At 39.7% G+C, this 22,217-nt stretch overlaps 1 protein-coding gene across 5 annotated transcripts in view; it reads right to left on the bottom strand.

Moving 5' to 3' along the window:
* The window catches only part of NDRG4 (NDRG family member 4), a 1,570,634-nt gene that overhangs the window by 77,187 nt on the left and 1,471,230 nt on the right, over positions 1-22,217 (bottom strand). For all 5 annotated transcript variants that reach the window (XM_044081333.1, XM_044081334.1, XM_044081335.1 and 2 more), the window contains 2 exons: positions 9,164-9,220; positions 2,057-2,108 (listed from right to left, as the gene is read on the bottom strand). In XM_044081333.1, the coding sequence (XP_043937268.1) occupies positions 2,057-2,108; positions 9,164-9,220 (109 nt within the window). The remainder of the gene's footprint in view (positions 1-2,056; positions 2,109-9,163; positions 9,221-22,217) is intronic.

Raw genomic sequence — 22,217 nt, 5'->3', positions numbered from 1 at the left:
CATTTGACCTGACTGCGTCTTGCTGAAGTCTTACTTAGGTTTCAGTTTGATTTCTGGAGTAGGTGAAGAAGCCAATGAATATTTCCTTACAATCTAGAACCCATAAGTAGCTGAACATACATACATAATTCCTTCTAACACTGTAATCCTATATTCATGGACTGCAACTGTTATTTTTCTGAAATCTTGATCAAATACTTTACAGATTGTGCTGATCTCTCAGCTTGATTAATAGAGTGTACATAGTTGGGCTGGACATAACACAGTGAATTCTCACTATCACTGTTTTGTCAATCTTTTAAACTCTGTACTGAATTCCATTAAGTGATATAACTCCATCTGGAATACAGTGTGACTATATCAGGTGATGGAATCAATTTTCTTTAGGACTCCTGAAAACTTCAAATAATGGTCAACATGAATAAGACACATATTCTGTTGATAATGAAAAAAATCTGCCCCAGTCATGGTCTGTGGTCATTTTTGAAAATGAATAAGGTAATATAGCGTATTATTGTGATAAGCATTAGGCAAAGCACACTTGAACTTGTTTCTATAGGCAGAGTACTTCTGAACTTCTTGCTATATTTATATAGGCAAATTAAAGAGTATGCATATTTTCATTAACAGCTATATTATAAATTACATGGGATATCCCTAGAATTATACAGGCACGGATAAAGCATAACTGTCAGTTTTACCCATCATGACATGATCCTCCATTTGACACCAAGCAATTTTAAATGGCGATTGCTTTTTGTAAATTTCAGTTCAGTTAAATATGAATGTCATGCACGGTTTCATAAGCAGACATATTAAATAAACATAATTAATTTCCTAAATGTACACAGGCACACACTGATAAAATGTCAATTCAGGAAATTAAAATTAATTGAAATTCTATTCACATTTATCAAAAACAGAAGCAGAATGGCCCTGAGAATTATTAGGTCATTTTCATTTCCATCCTTGAGAGATAAATTCCAAATTCACACAAATTTAAAGAAAATGAAAATGTTTGATTTGGTTTGGGAAATAAGCTAGGTTTTCCCATTTCCCCATTGCTTTTTACTCCGCCTGATGAGCATGCATTCATAGAACTGCTTACTCAAAATGTTTAAATACAAAGATAATGGCTTAAATGAATAAACTTTGCTCAAACAAACATTTCAACAGTTTTTTTTTAATTCTATGGGACTTGTTTTTGAATTATTAACAAAAATAAACAAATTTTGCAAATTTTCATAAACCACTGTAGTAATAACAGTTACCTCATGAATGATAAATGGTTGATCCATTGAGGATCAATTCAGTAAAGCCCAGTGGTTTGAGACTGACAGAACCGTAACTAGAGGGGTGAATGGGGTTGCTGCCCCAGTTGCAAGCTGTCAGAGAAAGTGGTGCAGGAGTGCAGTAGAATGCTAATACTGCATTTACAGATCAGCTGAAGCACCTAATGGGGCAAAACTGTGTGGTAATAACTATAACAAGTTGCTAGTTTTAGCAAACTGCTTGCTATAGTTGTCTAAGCAGAGAAATTCTATTTTATCTGTTTGTTTATTTTTGTTTTTGGCTCATCGAATTTGAGTTGGATACAGGGCACCAGCTGAGACAGCTACTGTTCTGGAGGCTGATCAACAAAGTAGGAAAGTGAATGAAGATTTTATAATCTACCCCAATATTTGACTAACCTTGCTGTGGGGTTAAGACAGTTTGCCCTATGTAACAATATAAAAAAAACACTTCAACTAGTAGTTGTTTAATTTAGATGGACTTTGCTGAAAAAGTCTGATAAAGTCAGCCATGCTTCTAAGAATTGTACATACTATATACACAAAGTTTGGGTCCTTTTTATTTAGCATAATGTGAATGTTTATTTGATGTAATTCTTGTAATTGTTTTGGCCTTTTCACTGGAAGAAGACCTAATAATTTGTGGAAATTGTAAGTATTATTTTATAATAACTTTGTGGGTCAAAGACATTTGAAGACCGTGGAATAAAAAAGTTAAATGTTTTAAACAGTACAGAAAACTTCAAGTGACAAGTCTTACTTACCACTCCTTCTTCTGCAGGTGCATTGTCACCCACAACCAGCATGACAGGGCACCTAGGAACCAAAAGTAAAGGAAAGAATTAGCAAAGATTCCATGTAGGGGGTCTTCATAAATGAGATGGTAAACCTAATTCTCTCATAACTTATACAGAGGAGTCACTGGGCTCAGCTCGGTACAGAGGAACAACAAAAAGCAGGCTGTCTTCTTCAGCCAGTGAGGACCAGTATTTGGCATTACCTTTGAAATACTACTACTACAAGTAATAATAATAATAATAATAATGAATACAGAATCCTGCAATGACACCAGAAAGTGATCTGGAGTGCTAGAACAAGCCTGCAGTCCTCATCTGCATGCCTGACCTGTATCAAACAAGCCACCTAAGGGGTCTCACTTACCCTTGCAATTGCTAAGTTTAAAGTTCCTCTAAACATGTCTTGTGCACACAGATGGGTTAGCAGTATAGAGTTTCAAGTAGATAGAAAGACAGAGTGAAATATCTCCCCAGTGCAAGACAGAAACATTCTCATACAAGGCGGAGAGCTGCAAGGACAGAAACCTATTTTTTTATCTGAAATGAGTAGTGAAATGTATATGTGTGAGTAACAGAGATTACTGCTTTGGGCACTCACATGCTTTTAACCCCCATATGACTATAAAACATAAATCAGCTTAAAATGACAACATAGACTTATCCATAATTTTGTTTACATTATTCAGCTTAAACAAAAATAATTCTGCTGCTCATGAAATAGCAGGCAGATCTGACTTGGGCTAAGGTATGATCAGCACAATATGTAGAACTACATATTTGTTAATGACATAGGTTGACCTGGACCACTAATAACAGTATCCACATGACAAGAGAAAGGCATAAAAAGATTTCTACTAGTAAACAGCTGAAAAGACATTTTAACAAACTTAAATAAGTTACGAATGTGCAGAATGAATTTCTTAGATCAAAATTTAAACAAAATATTGCAGTTCTGTTTGTTGTCTTTGATGACTTGTAACAAATGACATAGTAATGTATGAATCCATTGTAAAGACAAAAAAAAACTTTAACTTAAAATAAGTAATGTTAAATACTGATTACAGGCCATACAGAAATGTAACTAGAAAATGTAAACTGAAACAAAAGTATAAACAAATTATGTTTAGAGCTTGCACTAGTTATATAACAATGCAAATAAATATTGAGGTGTTTTGCAGAAAAAAATACATTTAATCCCATAATAGCACAACATGCAATTTTTAAATTAAAAGACAAACTACTGTGGAATGACATAAAGTAACATTTGAATAACTTCTATAAAACTACTGCTTATACATTTTATGTGGAGGCAACAGTCTGTGGACTTCTTTATGCTGCATAATATATATTTGAATGCTCTGTTTTTCAGCACTAGTTTCATATGCATTCTTCTCCAAACTTAATCCCAGTGCTTATGTATCTGAAATAAAACTATGCTGGATCTCAAATACACGTACCTGTTAGCAAGGCAGCACTGTTAAAAATATGTACTAACAAAATTATTTTTAAGCTTGATCACTGGAATGTTTCATAGTAGAATGTTAAGGAAGAAATGTTGACACTCTGTGCCATTTGGCTGCAGACCCTCTGATTCTAGCTTTAGGCTCCTCATTCAGACTGCCTTTCTCCTCAACCACCCCTCCCAGATACTTGAAGCTGTTAACCTGTTCCACTATTTTCCCTTCTGTCTCAATTCTCAGTTTCTTCTGATTTCCCCCATTTACTACCATTACAACTCTCTTATCTGTACACAGTTTCATCCCATGTGCCTTTAGTTTTGCATTCCATTCCCTTCCCTTATTATTATTATTATTATTATTATTATTATTATTTGAAATTTTTTCTCAGAGTCTGCCAGTAATGCCACATCGTCTGCACACAGCAGCTTTATTGATCTGTCCTCTCTGACCTGTTTGCTAATGTTCATTATCAGTATGAACATCAGTAAGCTCAGAGTGGAACCCAGATTCACACAGTGAAACTAAACACTGTTTGTACTTGAGTCACTGGGTCCTTCTATATGGCTTGCACTAATACAGCCAACATTTCCGATAGTGTGAACAGCTGCAGGGCTGCCTAAATCAGCTTTCACAGAACCTTGTTATATGCTTTCTCCAAGTCTATGAAAACCCAGTTGGACTGTTTCCTCATCTCTAGCTTCTTCTCAACTATCTGTCGCACTGCAAACATCAGGTCAGTTGTGCTGCATCCTTATCCGAATCCAAATCTCTCATCTTACTTTCTACTAATCTGCATATCCTTTTATCAGTCACCCTTTCCAGAACTTTCATGCAGTGTGATAGGAGTTTGATACCTCAGTACTGCCCACAGTTGTGAATGTCCCCATTGTTCTTGTGCACACTGGCACTAGTATGCTTGTTCTCCAGTCATCTGTGATATGCATTTCTCTCCACACTGCTATGAATACTATCAGGAGCCATTACTCCCCTATCTCACCCAATATCTTTATCATATCTGCTGTGTCCATATCTGAGCCTGCTGCTTTCCCTGACTTAATTTTCCTTAGTGCTGTTCTTACTCCTTTTAGAACGGACTCCTTCTCTTCTCTCATGTTAGGCTGCGTCTGGGGCAGTACAGCTTGTGTGGGGTGTTCTTCATTCAGAAGCTGATGGAAGTATTCCTTTCATCTGCCATTAATGTCCTGTGGACTGTTGAGTAGGTTCTTGCTGGTATCCTTTATGAAAGGTATCTAATTATCTTATTTATCTTTCTGTCTTTGTCCTGGAACCTGATAGAGTTTCTTTGCGCTATCTGAGTCACTTTCCAGAAGTGGGTAAAGTGCCTCTGATGCCTTGTTTTTTGATACTGCAACTCCTGTCTTGGCTTTTTTTGTTAAACAACCAGTATTCCTTCCTAGCCTGGACTGTCTTTTCTATCTACCGCTTTTACCCTCTCTTTTTCATTTGATGACATTCTGGACTTCTGATTTCTACCAACAGCTTTCCTAATGCTCCTTACCTGGCTCAGTCACATATCTATTCTGTAGTCCTCACTCATGCTGTTTTGAGGCTCTGAGATTCTTCTTCAACTCCACCTGTTTTCTCTTCCTCGTGGAAGCCTGCATAATTTCTTCAACGTTTGTGCTTTCTCTCCAGTCAACGTCCAGGTCCTCAGCCTAGTCTCTGTTGACTTTAGAGCTTCCTCTGATCATTGCTTGCAGCTGATTGTCGTTTAGGCTGTGGGCCAGCTGTTTCACTGGGGATGACTTTGCATTTGCTTATTCTACTCCAGTGCCCTTTTCTTACTAGGATGAAGCCCTGCCACAGGGTAATACAGTTTTCACAAGCTTACTGCAACTACTGGGTGTTAAAGAATGCCCCAGGTCAGCTTTAAATCCCACATATTACAGTTAAGATGCACAAGTATAGAGACAAAGCATTCCCAACAAAGCAGCCTACACTGAACATGTCTAAAATAAGAGTTCTGTTTTAATAACTGTAATCTTCAAATTCACTACAAGATATTCAAATAAAGAGGAAACACTTTGACACTCAGGTCAAGTGTCTGTATGACCTAAAATGATAGTGAGTTATCTCCTTGAGGAAAAGAAAGCAACTGTCTGAAAGACAACTATCTGAAACATTTTGTAGTCTAAAATCTAAGCCAAGTTGTTTAAATTCAGAATCAGGTAGAGATCTTCCTTCTCCCTTGTTTCTGGGAACAAATGTACTGTAAATGGCAAGCATTTTTTGATAGGATAGTACTGGATTTATGCTGTTTGCATATCAGCACTGAAATATTCACTATAATAATGTAAGGACTACAAAAAGTTAATGAGGAAAGTTTTTGGTGTTATTTATATACTTTAATCCAAACTGAAGTTGAATTCTATAAAATGCCTCTGAAACAAGGCTAACATCTCTAAAATGCAGCTACTTTGTGTGAAAAGATGAAAAAAGAACACAGAATCATAAGAGTGAAGAATGGGTTTGTCTTCTAATGTTGTGGGAAGTAGGGCTAAGTTTCCAGATTACTTGTGACAGATAAGTAGTACATACTTACTTATATTGTACAAAAGCAGTAGAAAAGGTAACTTCTAACCCTGTTTATTCTGCACATAATACATAATGGGCATTAACATCAATGGTTATCTTTTAGGCTTAGATTTTGATACTTCAGAGAACTGTGCTTTAACATAACACACATTGTACTGTAATGTGTATCCAGGACAAAACTGTACACATGGAACCAGTTGGCCACGCGCTCTTCACTGATACTACAGATATATACCTACAATACAAACCTCCACAATGTAAAAACTGGCCAGACATAACCATGACATTTCTGGTTACCACTATGGAATTTACATATTAAGCCAGGTTAATATTTAAAATGGACATTCTAACTCCAATATTGTTTACATTCTCAGTAAAAGTTGCTAATGTTTTAGCACATTACAAGCAAAATCTCACCTGTTCTCCACCTTACTCTTGTCTCCTGCAGACATGAAGGTCTACAGTTAATCTGATCAAGAGGACACAATAGCTGTGAGATGACCAGAAATTAAACCCCTCTGGATACATAATGAAAAAGGGCATGACTGGGAAAGCTTCTAGAACAAGCCATCCCTCCATATACATGTTAATTTTAGGCCACAAATCTTTTGTTAATCCATTCTAGAGGGCATTTTGATATGTAAAAAAGAGGTTTAGGATCCAGTCTCCAATTATAAAATGCAATTATTTGTTTAAGACATGGATGCCAATAAATTCACCTCAAGAACACTTAAAGCGGGTAAAGCACCTAGCAAGGGCTGTCAGACAGTGGCACACCTCTTAATCTCTTTGCTGAAGAATTCTGGATAAATCCAAAAATAATAGAAGGACAAAAGATCAAAATTAGGGATAATAAATATTGCTTCAATTCACTTAAAAAGTTAATAAAACAACATGTTTGCATCAACAACCATTTTCTGAAAAATAGGAAGTATGAAAATCTTTACTATCTGGCATTATTGACTTTCTATAAGTCTCAAAAATTTATCAGAAAATCAAAAGTCAGGGACAGATGAAAGGTACAGCAGACAGAAACAAAGTTCTCCTGTGGGTGTAAGGAAAACAGCTTTTAAAGTTATTAGATATTTAATTATGCTATGCCTTCTGTCTGTAAGTGGGGAAAAATTAAGTTCTAGCAGATTTTAAGAGGTATTTTACCTTCCGCCACTTTTCATTGCCAGATGGTACTATCCGCTGTTAGTCTTTAGCATGCAAACTGATTTTAAATCCAGTCTTGGGTACTGGCTAGCATTTTCATGGTATTACATTGGGATGAAACAGCTAGGCTTAAAATGACCTCTAGGTTGATAGCCTATTAATCTCCTATATGATCCTATGATTCTAATAGTGCTTAGGGTGTCCTTAACAAGGTTTTGTTAAGCACACTCTAAGTGATGTTAAGACTGAGTCCTACGCTAGGGAAGCACTTAAAAAGTTTATGCTTTTCCCATTTTCAGAGTGTGTAACCATGCCTCTTCATACACTACATTTCTTACTATGTCCACTTTTTTTGGCAGGAATCAGCTGGCATAAACTCAAATAGCAATGCATGGGGATGGCTATTCTACCATATTCCTGAAAGTCCTAGCAAAATACCTAAATCCAAGGGCAAGGGAAACAGTATGCCACACAAGTTGAATTCTTATGGTTCGGATGAATACTTCATCTCTAAACTTATAAATTTGTGTATATTAACAAATGGTAGTTATGTAAGGTTTACTATCATAAATTCGAAAGTAAAAATAAATAATGTCTTTATTTTCGAATTTATGCATCGAAAATGAACATTTTCGAATAATAGTAAACTCGAAAACAAGGGTGTATTGTCGAAAATGTCGCTATGACATTTACGTATACACAGCACGCCCACCCTTCCCATAATCACCTACCTAACCGAAACACACAGTTATGCAGGGGGGCTGTGCCCCTGCACCCCCCCTGTGGGGGCTGTGCCCCCCACACCCCCTAACTTAATATTCCAACTCTGAGATCGCACTACAGTGAGGAAAGGGATGCATTTCCCTAACCGCACTGTACCGCGATCCTCTCCCATGACCGAAAGTTAGAATTGCAAATGCACAGTTCATTCGCAATGCAAACCTTCGCTCATGTCACCTGCCGTAATATGAAGTATTCGAACATCTGATGTTCGAATACTTCATAGCCGTGCAAATGCACGTCGACATAATGATAGCAAACCGTTATGTAAATATACTAGCACAGAGTACATATGAGGAAGATGAGGTTAGAAGAAAGTCTTATCTACAACTATTACTGAAGATTTTGAGCATTATGAGAACCTAGTACAACACATGATGGCCATAAGCATATTTGGCATAAACAAATAACAAGCGAGATTGTCCGTATAATGCATGTGCACGTTTCAAAAAGAACTACCAATTCATATGGAAGTGTCCTTAGGTAGTTACTGGATAAAATAGTATAAATGTTAAACTCTGTGCCTAGGGGTGTAAATCAGTTAGGAACCTCTGAGTAACATTTGCTGTAGGCAGGACAAAGGTATTCACAACTTCCCTTCCAGTTGATGGTTGTGAATATTTTTACCCTGCAAAAAAGGGAGGGGGCTGCCTTACAGAAAGAAGCAGCACAATGCATCTTACAATTATTTAAGCTATGATATGTGGATGCACATCTAATACACAACCAGGTACAGAATTCTAAGGACAGACAACAGTTCAGAAAATTGTACACAAGTGCAGGGATGATGAGCCTCAGTCATTTCATATTCAGATAAGACAGAGAGGCCCACAGTCAGGAAGCAACATGTAAATGGAAAACAGCACTGAGTACAGTTTAGGCTTGATGCACATGATGAAAGACTTTTTCAGAGAAACATTATTGAGCAGTGATACTATTTACTTGTTCGTATATTCAGGTATACCATTAACGCTTTCAAAGGAGGGTAACCAAGAGCACAAATGACAAAGTGGGATGGGGATGGAAAAGGAATGAATGGTCTAATGTTGCCAACAGGTGATAGTTTTTATAAAGAAGAACTGGAAAACTACACAAACCAGCTACCTTCACGCTGACTCACCTGAGTGTTTTTGCATTGGCAACAGTTCCTGGTCGATTCATCTCAAGGTCTCTGCGACTAGAAAAAGGAAAAGAGAAGAAGAAGTGAAGGCAATGAACTGGATCTCGGACTGTAGGGAAATGAACCCATATAAAGCTTTCTTGCATGTAATAAATGTCTTACATACTTTACTACTTTATATATAAAGCATCTATTGTGTTTGATGACTTTCTAAAGTAGTACAGAACCTGAGTTGAATTTCAAGAGTTTTTTTAAGCAGATGTTTTAAATTCTAATAAGTCTGTTACTTGTGTTTATTTATTTTATGTGTACTTTTCTGCATTTGATGATTAAGAGACTCTGTTGAACTCCATGGGCTTTTGAAAGAGGAGGCCCAAGACACAATACCAACAGTGCAAGGTAACTACAATACATTAACACACAGTACAACATGACAGTTGACTAGACAGAATAACCTTCAGTATTTAAATGGTTAAAACAAAGACTGCTTGTCACAGATATCCAAGTTACTCCTACACAACTTCCCTCCTCATGATATGTGGTTAAACGTAAAAGCATTTTGTTTCTGGAGGAAACATTCTGCAGCAGAACCTAAAGGTTTTTTATTAGCCTTCAGTACACCTGTTACTCAGTCCCTCATCCCCTTGGTCACTTTACAAACCATAGCCTGTCCTGTTCAGTGGTTTATCTCTCTCGCTCTCTCTCTCTCGCTCACTCTCTCTCTCTCACCACCACCACAATACCCATATAGCATAGCAGGAGTAGTACGTCTGCTTCCACAGAGTCCATGTCCTTTGGAACAGAGTCCAACAATCTGAAATAAAATATTTTCTCTGCTCTGCTCCCTAGATAAGCTTACTCTCCTTTCAAGCCTTGTCCTTTTTTATCCATTTAGCTACTTCCTTCCTTGGCTTTATATCAGTTCACTTCTCTTTCTCCCTTCCTACCTCAGTCCACCATTTTTGAATGTTTCCTTTTCATTTCTGAGTACCACATTGACCTTCCTGATCAGCCACTTGAGTTGCCTCTTTAGCCTCATCTTCTTTTGTATAGTAAAACCCCCTGTGCATATCATTTAAAATGCTCTTTCATACATTCATACTAAAATTAGAGCTAAACGGACCATTGAAAAGTTCAGCCATGTCACCTAGCACTGGTAGGTGTTTAATAATGTCCAGTGGAAAGTAAACTTTCCTAACATATCCCAAATGAAAACTTGTGAACAAGAAAAAACGCCAACTCCTACTCTTCCTGAGACCAGGAAAAAGAAGCACAAGAAACCAAACCGTGTCCGGTGAACGTAGTTCCAGTAAGCTGCGAATGTAAAAATTGTCCAAAAAGCGTTACTTCTAGCTGTAGTTTAACGCTGTTTATTAATCAAAAAAAGAGCGTTTTCGCCGTGGTTAAAACTACGGCTTCTTCAGAACAGAACATTCAAAAAGTACCGCCAACAACTGTATAAATAGTACGTGCACAGCGTGGCTTAGTAGTTAACTAGATTAAAGAAACAGTACATCAAAGCCAGGCTGTGCGCACGTCAAACACCAATGTATAAAAATATGTATAATAAACACTTATTAAATTTACACTAACAGCACTTTAAACAAAACTGTTATATGCAGACCTAGAAATATTTGTTATACTTATTATACATATTTTTATACACTGGTGTTTGACGTGCGCACAGCCTGGCTTTGATGTACTGTTTCTTTAATCTAGTTAACTACTAAGCCATGCTGTGCACGTACTATTTATACAGTTGCTGGCGGTACTTTTTGAATGTTCTGTTCTGAAGAAGCCGTAGTTTTAACCACGGCGAAAACGCTCTTTTTTTGATTAATAAACAGCGTTAAACTACAGCTAGAAGTAATGCTTTTTGGACAATTTTTACATTCACAGCTTACTGGAACTACGTTCACCGGACATGATTTGGTTTCTTGTGCTTCTTTGTCCTGGTCTCAGGAAGAGTAGGAGTTGACGTTTTTCCTTGTTCACCAGTTTGTTTTTGGTTTTGCTTCACCAAATGAAAACTTATTATTCATTCAATGTTTCACATTGGCTTTGACTGTTGCCAGGAAAGTATCTTGCTTAATATCAAAAAGAAGACTATTCCAGAAATGGCAGACACATTGAGTTAAGTGCCTGACACCTCATCTGATATTTTTAATGCAGTGCCATACATTTAGATCTATAGAGTAGCTGTTTGCCTTACCATTGGCTCTATTTAACTAAAGGAGTTCAGACACTTTGAAGGCTAAGAACAGATCACCCCTTAGGAACCTACATGAGACTGAGTGGAGCATATGGCATCTAGCTTATCACAGCACATACCTTAGATAGTTTATTTTATTTAATTTCACCAGATGTTTATGGTTTCTAATACTGTAACAGGAATGGACCACATTCCCAAATTAAGGTACATTTAAAGTTCATGAAATTAGCATTGCTTCAGTTTATGATGTTTATGAAGAGTGCACTTCTCGGCACTTGCCTCCTTCTACAATATATATGGTGTTGCACAATAAATTTGTAGCATATTCAAGCGTCCTTAAACATTCTTTTTTATCAGCCCAGTTGCTTCTACTCCTATTGGAATTAATTGGGTATCTTTATTCCATGACACTTTAGTTTATGCTTGCATGACCAGGTATTTTATGAATTTGTGTTTCTCAGTATGTAGGACACCATAATCACTAGATGTAGCTATTTCTATGATTAATGCTACTTTTGTCCTTTTTTCTTAGACTACTATATTTGTTTTCTTGCATCTGTTTTCTAAACTGGTAGTTGTGTGGGATCCCATGTGATCCAAACTTCATCACTGTCTATAATGTTTTGTGTTTCATATTTTTAGTGCTTTTTGGCTACCTATATGTTATATGTTTGCAAAATCCTCAATGTAGCAGTCTTATCAAATTAGTTTGCCTTTCAGTGTACAGACCCTCAGCAAAAAAAAAAAAAAAAAAAAAAAAAAATCTACAACCAGCTACAAGATTGGTAACTTTTTTAGATCTGTACTTGAGAACCTGTGCTTTTCTGTATCTCTCACTTTTTTAATAGATTTTGCAAACCAATGTGTACATTGCAGTATTAAGCTGTCATTATTTACCTTTTATTTTTCATTTCTACTTAGTAATTTTAGTGTGAAATATCGATCAAAATGTGGTTGTTCCAGGAGTCCTCTATACTTTCATTAGAGTTGTGGACTTTCTAGTTTTCATTTCTTTGCTTCTGGTCACGTTCTTTATGTTCTTTCGTTTGTTTTTTGTACTTTGTGTTGTTGCCTGAGTTTTTGTCTATTTCTGGTAAGATTTCCATTCATACCCCCTTATGAAATGCTCCTGCTAATCTAACCAACTATGTCTTTTTAGACTTGTTTTCTTGATGTTTTGGAACTTTGACTATGCTTAGACCAGTGGTTGTAAACAAATATATATGCTGTCCCATAACTGCACACCTGTACATGTAATTAATTGCTATGTGGCCCATACTTCCTTCAGACCAAGGGATATACTCTTTTTTTCCACTCACTTGCTGTCATTCTGATAGGCATCCCAGAGCCTCACATCATACCTGCAATCCAGTTTCTCCCTCCCCCTGTTCCAATGTCCAAATTTAAGCCAGGGCAGCGAGCAACCTAAGGGCATCCTGAAGAGTCCACTATCCATCTTCCAGACAAGTTTTTTTGTATACATGACCCACTCACTTTCCCCACCCTCCCCCTTGTGCTTGTTGATACACGTCCAAGGACAACTCCCCTTTTTGGGCCATACCTCCCTTTAGGAAGAGTCATCAATGTATGCCCCCCCACACACACACTTTGGGCACATCTATCCCTCCTTGCCATTCTGCCAGACACCTGAGATGCTAACTGAACCCAGGTCATCTGGGCTGTAGTCAGGGCTTTATCCCTCTACACAGCCAGAGTGGCTTAACAAATATATAGTCATGTCATACACTGTTTTTATATGTTATTTGATAAACATGAAGTAGCTGTCTTGTTTTCTTCTCCAACTAAATTGGTCAATCACCCCAAAGCTGTAAGTTTGAACAGGAATGCCACATTGATTTATTGCTTGAACTTTATTCTTAGATGTGAAGGCAGTTTTCAATACTAGTTTTACTCCTGTAAAACATGTATTCCTTACTACGCTTTGTTCTCATTTGTTCATGCTTTATTGTTGATCCCTCAACTATTCCCAGGTCTTTATACACTCCCTCTTTTTCCACTTGTTTTATATCACATTCTCTCCCAAACTGATATTTAATTGGTGTTTCAGTTGTCATGCTATAAATGTTGTTTTTGGCCATTTACACGGCCAAATGTCATTTTTATACTATCTAAAGAAGCTATAAGCATGTGCAGTTGTAATTTCAGCTGCTAGTCTGATGGACTATATAGTTTCATATTTTACGTTTTAATTTTGATGAACAAATACTGTCTCTTGAGATGATTTAAGTGCTTAGGGAACTACATATCCTATGATGCATCTAATAAGGGGTGAATACAGTAGGACTACAACTTCTTTTCACCTTGATAAGATATCCCCTAGGATAAGTTATACAAAGTACAAGGATGTTCTAACCATAAATGGCATGTTTGGGCCAAAGAAATGTTCTTTATAAACAAGTCCCTGACAAATGGGTCAGATGTAAGTGGAATATTACCTATATATTATGCAGTGGTGGTGCTACATTTTTCAAAGGAAGTTTTATTGCATTTTTGTCATTAAAGGAAAGTGGTCCAGCCCTTGCTAGATATTTTGAGTATCAAAAGTGGATTTGATAAAAGTTCCCAGTTTGTAATAATCATCAAACATGGCTGGCCATAGTCTATTTATATCAGCTTTCATGTCAGAGAGCTATATACGGAGAGGAGGTGGCCCAAGACAGAGTCCTGTTGAATGCTACTTGTGAAATTTTTCTGTCTAAAGCAAATACTCCTGACCTTAATGGCACAGATTCTGTCAGAAAGCCAATTAACTATCCCAAAAACTATATATCGTTGAATGTTGAATTTGGAAGGGTTATCAATAATTCTAGCATGGGGGATAGGGCCAAAGGTCTTGGCAAGGTCTATTTAAACAGCCTGGAGTGTGTGTATTTAATCCATCTCTTTTGGTGACCCTTTTGAAAAACTCATCTATGCTGAATAAGTATGATGTGCATTTTACTAAGTCAAACTGATGTATATATTCAGGAACATAAGGTCACCTATACTGATGTTTATTGATTCGGCTAGAATACATTCTATATTCCTGGGAAAAATACCAGTGACACTAACAGGGCTGTAATTCCCATGGTTACTACAAAGAGTAACATTAAGGAACGCCAGCACAACACACACTCTCCACACTTCAGGGATGTAACAAGTGGTTAGATTTAGGTGGAACAGTTGATAGATGTGTTTTGCTAGGTGGGATTTAATGTTGTGCAGCAGGCATCCGGAGGTATTGCCAGGACCCATGGATCTGCCCATTTTAATTTTGGAAAGTGCCAAAAGAACTTGGTCAAGTCATCCAGAGATATTCCAGGAGCACAGGTGTGAGGGGAATGGGGTGCAAATGGGTCAGTGCACAGGGTGAAGTTGTTTCTCTCTCTCCACTTATCTCCATTTATCTAATTCCTCATCTCCACTTACAGCTATACCTTCTAATATCATCACACAGCTGCTTGTCCTCTGGATTTTCATCTTATACTTAAGGTAGCTCATATTACTTTTTGGGATTTTGCTCTATCATTTAGTAGCTTCCTCCTTCTATTGTATAGTTTGTTTATGGCTGGGGTCCACCAGACAGGACGTCTGCCTTTGGAGGATTGGGTCTTGGTTTTATTTGGGATTGCATGATCCATGCATTCCTGAAGGTGTTCATAGAATGCGTTTATAAAGGATGCTGCAGTCTGAGCCGTATTTTCCACAGGCCCGGGGGCTTTGAAGGATTCCACCTCAGTTTTGAGGAGTGTGAAATTTGCTTTAGAGAAGTTTTTCACTGTGGTTTTCTGGGCAGGGGGTAGGGTCGGGATGTGAATATCCAGTGAGATTAGTTTATGGTCTGATCTTACCAGTGAGGGATACACTTCTGGTCTGGAGCATAGATACAATACCCCACTCGGGCATTATAGATAAGCTCACCAGCTTAAATATAAACCCCTATGTCACTAGATGGATTGCAAACTGGCTCAAGGACAGAACCCACATGGTTAGAATTGCTGGAGCCATGCCAGACTCCAAACCAGTTACAAGTGGTGTCCCACAAGGCTCAGTCCTGAGACCTCTCTTGTTTGGTATATATTTCTCGGAGGTACAGGCCAACACGGAAGGAATGTGGCTGACCAAGTTCACAGATGACTGCAAACTGGGCGCCATAATTGACTCTCCAGCCGACACAAGCATCCTCCAAAAGGGCCTCATAGAAACAGACAACTGGTGCCAGAGACATGGCCTCAAGCTAAATGCCAAAAAGTGTATAGTCATCCCCTTTGGCAAAAACAAAGTGCCCACAAATTACCACATAGGTGGTAATCCATTAAGCACAGAAGAAGTAATTAGGGACCTGGGGACCCAAGTTGATAGCAATCTCTCATTTGACAACCACGTGGCCAAAGTGGTTAGAAAAACATTTTATATAGCCCACCTAATCATGAAGGGATTCACATCTAGATCAGGGGAGGTCATCGTGCCTCTTTACTCATCCCTCATCAGGCCCATAATTGAGTACAATGCCCCTTTTGGGATGTACCTTACCAGACACCTGCAGCAACTGGAAAGACCCCAAATGGAGGCTGAGCTCTCTCAACATAGGACTGGCAAGACCAGACAGGAGGAGAAGGTAACCACACACAATACATACCCAGTCACACATGGTACCATCACAACTTCAAATCATACACATACTCACACAAAGACATACTCGGAGGCTCTGATCAAAAATTTACCAAAACAGCAGAGGCCACCAAAGCAGACACCCAAACAACTACCACCTCACGACCCAACACATGCAACACATAGACCACACAGTCAGAGTGTCAAACAGTCACAGCCCTTAAGGCCAAACAAAATGCCAGACACACTTGTCATTGGTGATTCCATAGTCAGACACACTGACGTCTCGCTCACCAGACTGAGTAAGGAGAAGGTCACAGTAAGCTGCCTGTCGGGCGCTAGAATCCACCACATAACGCAAGCACTCAGGTCTCTCAACAGCAGGTACAGTCGACTCGGTCATTGTCCACGCTGGTGTCAACGACCTGAGACGTAGCTCCTTGGACTACATGAAAAGGGACATCGAGGAGCTCTCTGATTATGTAGCCCAGGCAGGTATGACCCTGACCTTGAGCAGTATCCTACCTTCACCTAGAATGATGCCACAATACAGTGATAAGATGATCAGCTTTAATAATTGGCTTAAATTCTGGTGTCATTCAAAGGGGATCCAATGTCTGTCTGCCTGGGATGACATGCTGGACAAGCCACGCTGCTTCGCAAGGGACGGCTTGCACCTGTCACCCTGGGCTTCCGGATATTGGCAAAGGCTCTTGCCACCCCCATAGTGCCTTTTTTAGGCAAGGCTCAAATTCTAAACCTACCACCCTAGAACACCAAAAAGGAAAAAAACTAAGGGTAATGCTGCTCAATGCCAGAAGTCTCAATCTCAAGATGCACGCACTCGAGGCCCTTCTCAATATGGAGAACATCGATGTCTGTGCTGTGACAGAAACCTGGTTCAAGGCTCCTGAGAGCACCCCAGCACTAACAGGTTTCACCTCATATCATGCGTTCCGGCCCCAAAATCCGGACAACACCAAGAAAGGAGGGGGGGTGCCCATATTCATAAAGGACACCCACACCTCAATGTTGGTGGCAACGCATGATGCATCGGAGACCATCCAGGTGCAATTAACCATAGGCAAGACTGCTCTGCAATTTGTAGCATGTTACAGGCCACCCTCTCAAACTCAGGAACCTCACATGGCCTTCCTGAAAACATTGGAGGGGATAAATGTATCTCCAAACACCATCATACTAGGTGACTTCAACTACCCTAATATAGACTGGGAACACTACTCAAGCCCGAACACTCTAACCCAAAGATTCCTGGAGTTCATAAACTCAAATGCCATGGAACAACTAGTCACCATCCCCACAAGAGGTGAAAACATACTTGATCTCATCATCACGAACATGGGATCAAAATGTTCAACACCAAGTATACCCCTCACTGGTGAGATCAGATCATAAACTAATCTCGCTGGAGGTCCTCATCCCGCCCCACCTGAAACAAAAAGACCACAGTGAAAAACTTCTCAAAAGCCGATTTCACACTTCTAAAACTAGTGTGGTCTCTTTTAAGGCCCCTGAGCCAGTGGTAAACATTACTCAAACCGCTGAATCACTTACAAATGCCTTCTACCAGCACCTACAGGACTGCATGGATCAGGCAATCCCAAACAAAACTAAGACTCTCTGTACCAAAGGCAAGCGTCCAGTCTGGTGGACCCCAGCCATAAACAAGCTCTACAACAAAAGGAGGAAGCTACTACAAGATAGAGCAAAATCATTGAAAGGTAAGACACCTTTGATCATTATAAGTAAAAAACTAAGAGCTCTCATAAAATCATCCAAGGCAAATTTTGAGAGAAAAATCGCCAAGGACTCTAAAGACAATCATAAGGCCTTATTTAGCTATGTTAGAAACCTAGGAGGAAACTCCCAGATATGCTCAGAATTAGTTCAAAATGATGTGAAAATTACTGAACCTACACACATTGCTAACATACTGGCTGACAGGTTCAGTGCAAACTTCTCCCCCCCCCCAAAAGAGAGATATCTATTCCAGAGGATTGTAGCCCCCAAACATCTCCAACGCCCAGGTGAGAACTGCCCTCACTAAGGCAAAAACACAGCATCCATGGGACCGGATGGTGTCCCCGGCTGTGTGCTTCATGAACTCAATGAGGAATTAAACCCACAGTTAGGACAGCTGTTTAATCTTAGCCTCACCTCAGGATACACTCCAAGGAGTGGCGCACGGTGACTGTGGTCCCACTTCATAAGGGTGGTGCCTCCACAGACCCTGGAAATTACCGCCCCATTAGCTTGACAAGCCTTATCTGCAAAGCCATGGAGAGGATCATAATGGAACTCATAAATAAAGACATAGGGAACTTGCAGACTTTGGATCCAACCCAATTTGGCTTTGTCAAAGGCAGATCCTGCCTCTTAAACTTGGTTGACTTTTTCGAGACAGTCACCAAGGCCATTGATGAGGAAAGGCAGTCCATACAGCCTACCTCGACCTGGCAAAGGCCTTCACACAATACCCCACTCAGGTATCATCGAAAAACTCATCAGCTTGAATGTAAACCCATACATCACAAGATGGGTTGCAAACTGGCTAGCGACAGAACCCACAGGGTCAGAGTTGCTGGAGCCATGTCAGACTCAAAGCCTGTCACAAGTGGTGTCCCACAGGGCTCAGTCCTGGGTCCACTCTTGTTCGGCATCTACTTTTCTGAAGTACAAGCAAACACAGGAGGGTTACGGCTGACAAAGTTTGCAGATGACTGCAAACTGGGCGCCATAGTCGAAAACACATCTGACACAGATATCCTCCAGAAGGGCCTCACAGAAATGGATAACTGGTGCCAGAGCCATGGCCTGAAGTTAAACGCCAAAAATGCATAGTCATACCCTTCGGGAAAAACAAGGTTACCCCTAGCTACCATATAGGTGGCAATCCACTGAGCACAGAAAAAGTCATCAGGGATCTGGGGACCCAAGTTGACAGTAGCCTTTCGTTTGACACTCATGTTGCTAAAGTAGTTAGGAAAACCTTCTATATCGCCCACCTGATCATGAAGGCATTCACATCTAGATCAAGGGAGGTCATCGTCCCCCTGTACTCATCACTCATTAGACCTATGATTGAGTACAATGCCCCGTTCGGAATGTATCTGACCAGACACCTGATGCAGCTTGAAAGGCCCCAAAAGTTCCTCACCAAAAGGATAAAGGGTCTCAAAAATATGTCTTATGCTGCCCGACTGAAAGAACTCCAGCTCTATTCAGTCTCATACCGCTTGCTCAGAGGTGACCTGTGCCTGACATATAAGGCCATGTCAAACCCAGATTTGATGAATATGCTTCACCTCAAAAAGTCTAGATCCCTCAGAACCACAAGGGCGGGAGACTTAAACCTTGACACGGTTATAAATAGAACGTGCTGGAGGGACAGATTCATCACCCAGAGACTCCCTATGCTGTGGAACAAAATCCCGGTACATGTGAGGCAGAGCACCTCGCTGGCCTTGTTCAAGAGGAATCTTGACCAATGGATGGGAGATCGCAGATATACCCCAGGGATTACTTCAGTGTCACTGCTTGACAGAGGCACAGAAAAATGATAGGCATAGTTTTTATTCAAACTAAAGGGGTGGCGAAAGCCACATAACTATGGGCTAGGCTTATAAATGCCCTTGGGCAGATAGCCTAGTATGAACCTATGAATCTATGAACCTATGAACCTATGTACCTCACCAAGAGGATCAAAGGACTCAAACAGATGCCATATGCTGCCCGGTTAAAGAAACTCAAGCTCTACTCAGTGGCATACCGCCTGTTCAGAGGCGATCTGTGCCTGACGTATAAAGCCATGTCCAACCCGGAATTAATGGACATGCTGCACCTCAGAAAATCCAAATCCCATCGAGCTACGTGCTCGAGAGACTTGAACCTCAGCACTGAAATAAATAGGACATGCTGGAGGGACAGATTCATAACCCAGAGGCTTCCTTCACTCTGGAATAAAATCCCAGTCCAGGTTAGGCAGAGTCCCTCATTGACTCTCTTCAAAAGGAATCTTGATGAGTGGATGGGAGATCGTAGGTTTACCCTGGGTATCACTTCTGTGTCACTGTTAGACAGAGGCACAGTATACTAACCTCGAAAAAGGGCATAGCAAAATAAATTTAAAATGGGTGGCGAAAGCCAAACACATTCTGGCTAGGCTTATAAATACCCTAGGGCAGATAGCCTAGTATGAACCTATGAACCTATTATAAAATAGTCACTGCTGGCCAGACAAGATCTCACGTCCAAACTGTAAATTTCACCAGACCCACTGAAGCCTAAACCAGGAGTGCTGTTTTACCATGTGCCACTTCAATGACTGAACAAATTCTTTCTGATCCAGGATGTTTCCTCTTCCGTTCTGAATGAAGAAATCAAGTGGTTTGCAGCTATAAGACTAAGATAGTTCATCATCACCCCCTTCTTTTTCTACCTCAGTTCCTGAAACTGTCCACCAACAGATTGTACTGTTCTAAAGATGGGTCTGAAGGGTGGCATATATGTCCAAAGATCAATTTCTATCTCCCCTTCCTACAGTTTGACAACCAGTCTATTTTTTTAACCATTCCATTCATCTACTACAGTTTAAAGTAAAAAAAAAAAAAAAAATCACTTTTTATTTAAACTTAAACCTGAGTGCTGTAGAGCTCCATGCAGGGAAGGTATAAACTGTAGCAATTGTGGGGACAAGGCACAGAAATGGAACCTGAATGGTGAGGTGGGGGGGCAGTATTTTGTGCAGCTAGCCACCTGATTTGCATGCCAGTAGAAGGAACATCCTTTTTTTTTTTCCTTCTTCATTTGAAGAGCTAAGTAGAGTGAAGCCGCTGTGATGCAGCAGTAGCATTGTCACCTCACAGCAAGAGGTTCTCCAATTCGATTCTCGGCTCCCCGCAGTCGAGTGGTGTTCAGAAGACATGCATGAATGGGCATGCCTTCATTGAAGGTTGGGCATCAGGCTGGCACCTCGGCATCGTAAAATCTACTGCTAATCATTAGCGGACCGGAGTTCTGCTGTGGCGACACCTAACCAGGAAAAGCAAAAAGAAGAAGAACAACAACAACATTTGAAGAGCTGAGTGGGGTGGGGTGCTGATTGAGAAAGCTATGCTTCTGGTAACTTTATACTACAGAAATTTCAACCAGCTTGTCTAAATGCTTTTGTATAATGGAAGGAGGAATACATGTTACTGGAAAAGTAGGATGTGGTGAAGAAAAACAAATATGTGAATAAATAGAGCCTTTTTTACGCAGGGTCAGATTAACTGACACAACAAGCTTAACTTCACACATAACAGTAAGGGGAATATGGTACTTAATGCCTACTGCCTGAAAAAAGTTATGTCTTTACTTGCTTTTAAGCTAATCATGGCATGTGTCATCACAAATTTAAAGCCCTATCATGTATTCTACAAATACTTTGTTGTTGCAAACCTTTTCACTCAGTTCCATTCAGTCCAGTAAGAAAAGAGTTGTTTATTTTTATTCTAAGCCAATCTTTAAAAAGCAGGGTTATAGTAACTGATATTGTGCAAGAAGAACATCACAACTAGGTTAAAATACACAGCATAAATTACACATTCTAAAGGTTTATTGCTCCCATTGGTTGCGGCGGTGCAGCGGTTAGCATTGTCACCTCACAACAAGTGGTTCTCCAATTCGATTGTCAGTTGGAGTGCCTTCTGCGTGGAGTCTGCATGTCCTCCCTGCAGTCCAGTAGTCCAGTGAGTTTTAAAGACAGGCAAGTAGTGTGTGTGTGTGTGTGTGTGTGTGTGTGTGTGTGTGTGTGTGTGTGTGTGTGTGTGCGCGTGTGCCTTTTGTGAAGGTTGGCCACTGGGCTGGCAATTCAACATCATAAATCTTCACTGCCAATCAATCACAGACCGGTGATCTGCTGTGGCAACCCCTAAAAGCTGAAAGTCATTGTTTTTGAAAGATTTATTGTTCCCATATATATCACCTCAACAACATGATGACTTCTTTTATAATCAAATAACCCACCCCAAAAGAAAAAATACTTGTCTACTTAATGAATTAGATTGTACCTTGACTATTACCTCCCTCATTAATTGTGAAAAAAACAACTAATAGACTTCATAGGTTCATAGGTGTGAACTAGGCTAACAATGACAGGGGTTTTTTAAGCCTAGCGATGTATCCTACATCTCTGACAAGCTCTGGTACCCTTGGAATATTTATGAACAG

The sequence above is a fragment of the Protopterus annectens genome, chromosome 8.part0 (genome assembly GCF_019279795.1).
Source record: "Protopterus annectens isolate FY-2018-M chromosome 8.part0, PAN1.0, whole genome shotgun sequence".
Classification (NCBI taxonomy): Eukaryota; Metazoa; Chordata; order Ceratodontiformes; family Protopteridae; genus Protopterus; species Protopterus annectens.
Note: the sequence above shows the minus strand (reverse complement) of the source record. Positions and strands in the feature narration are given on the sequence as shown.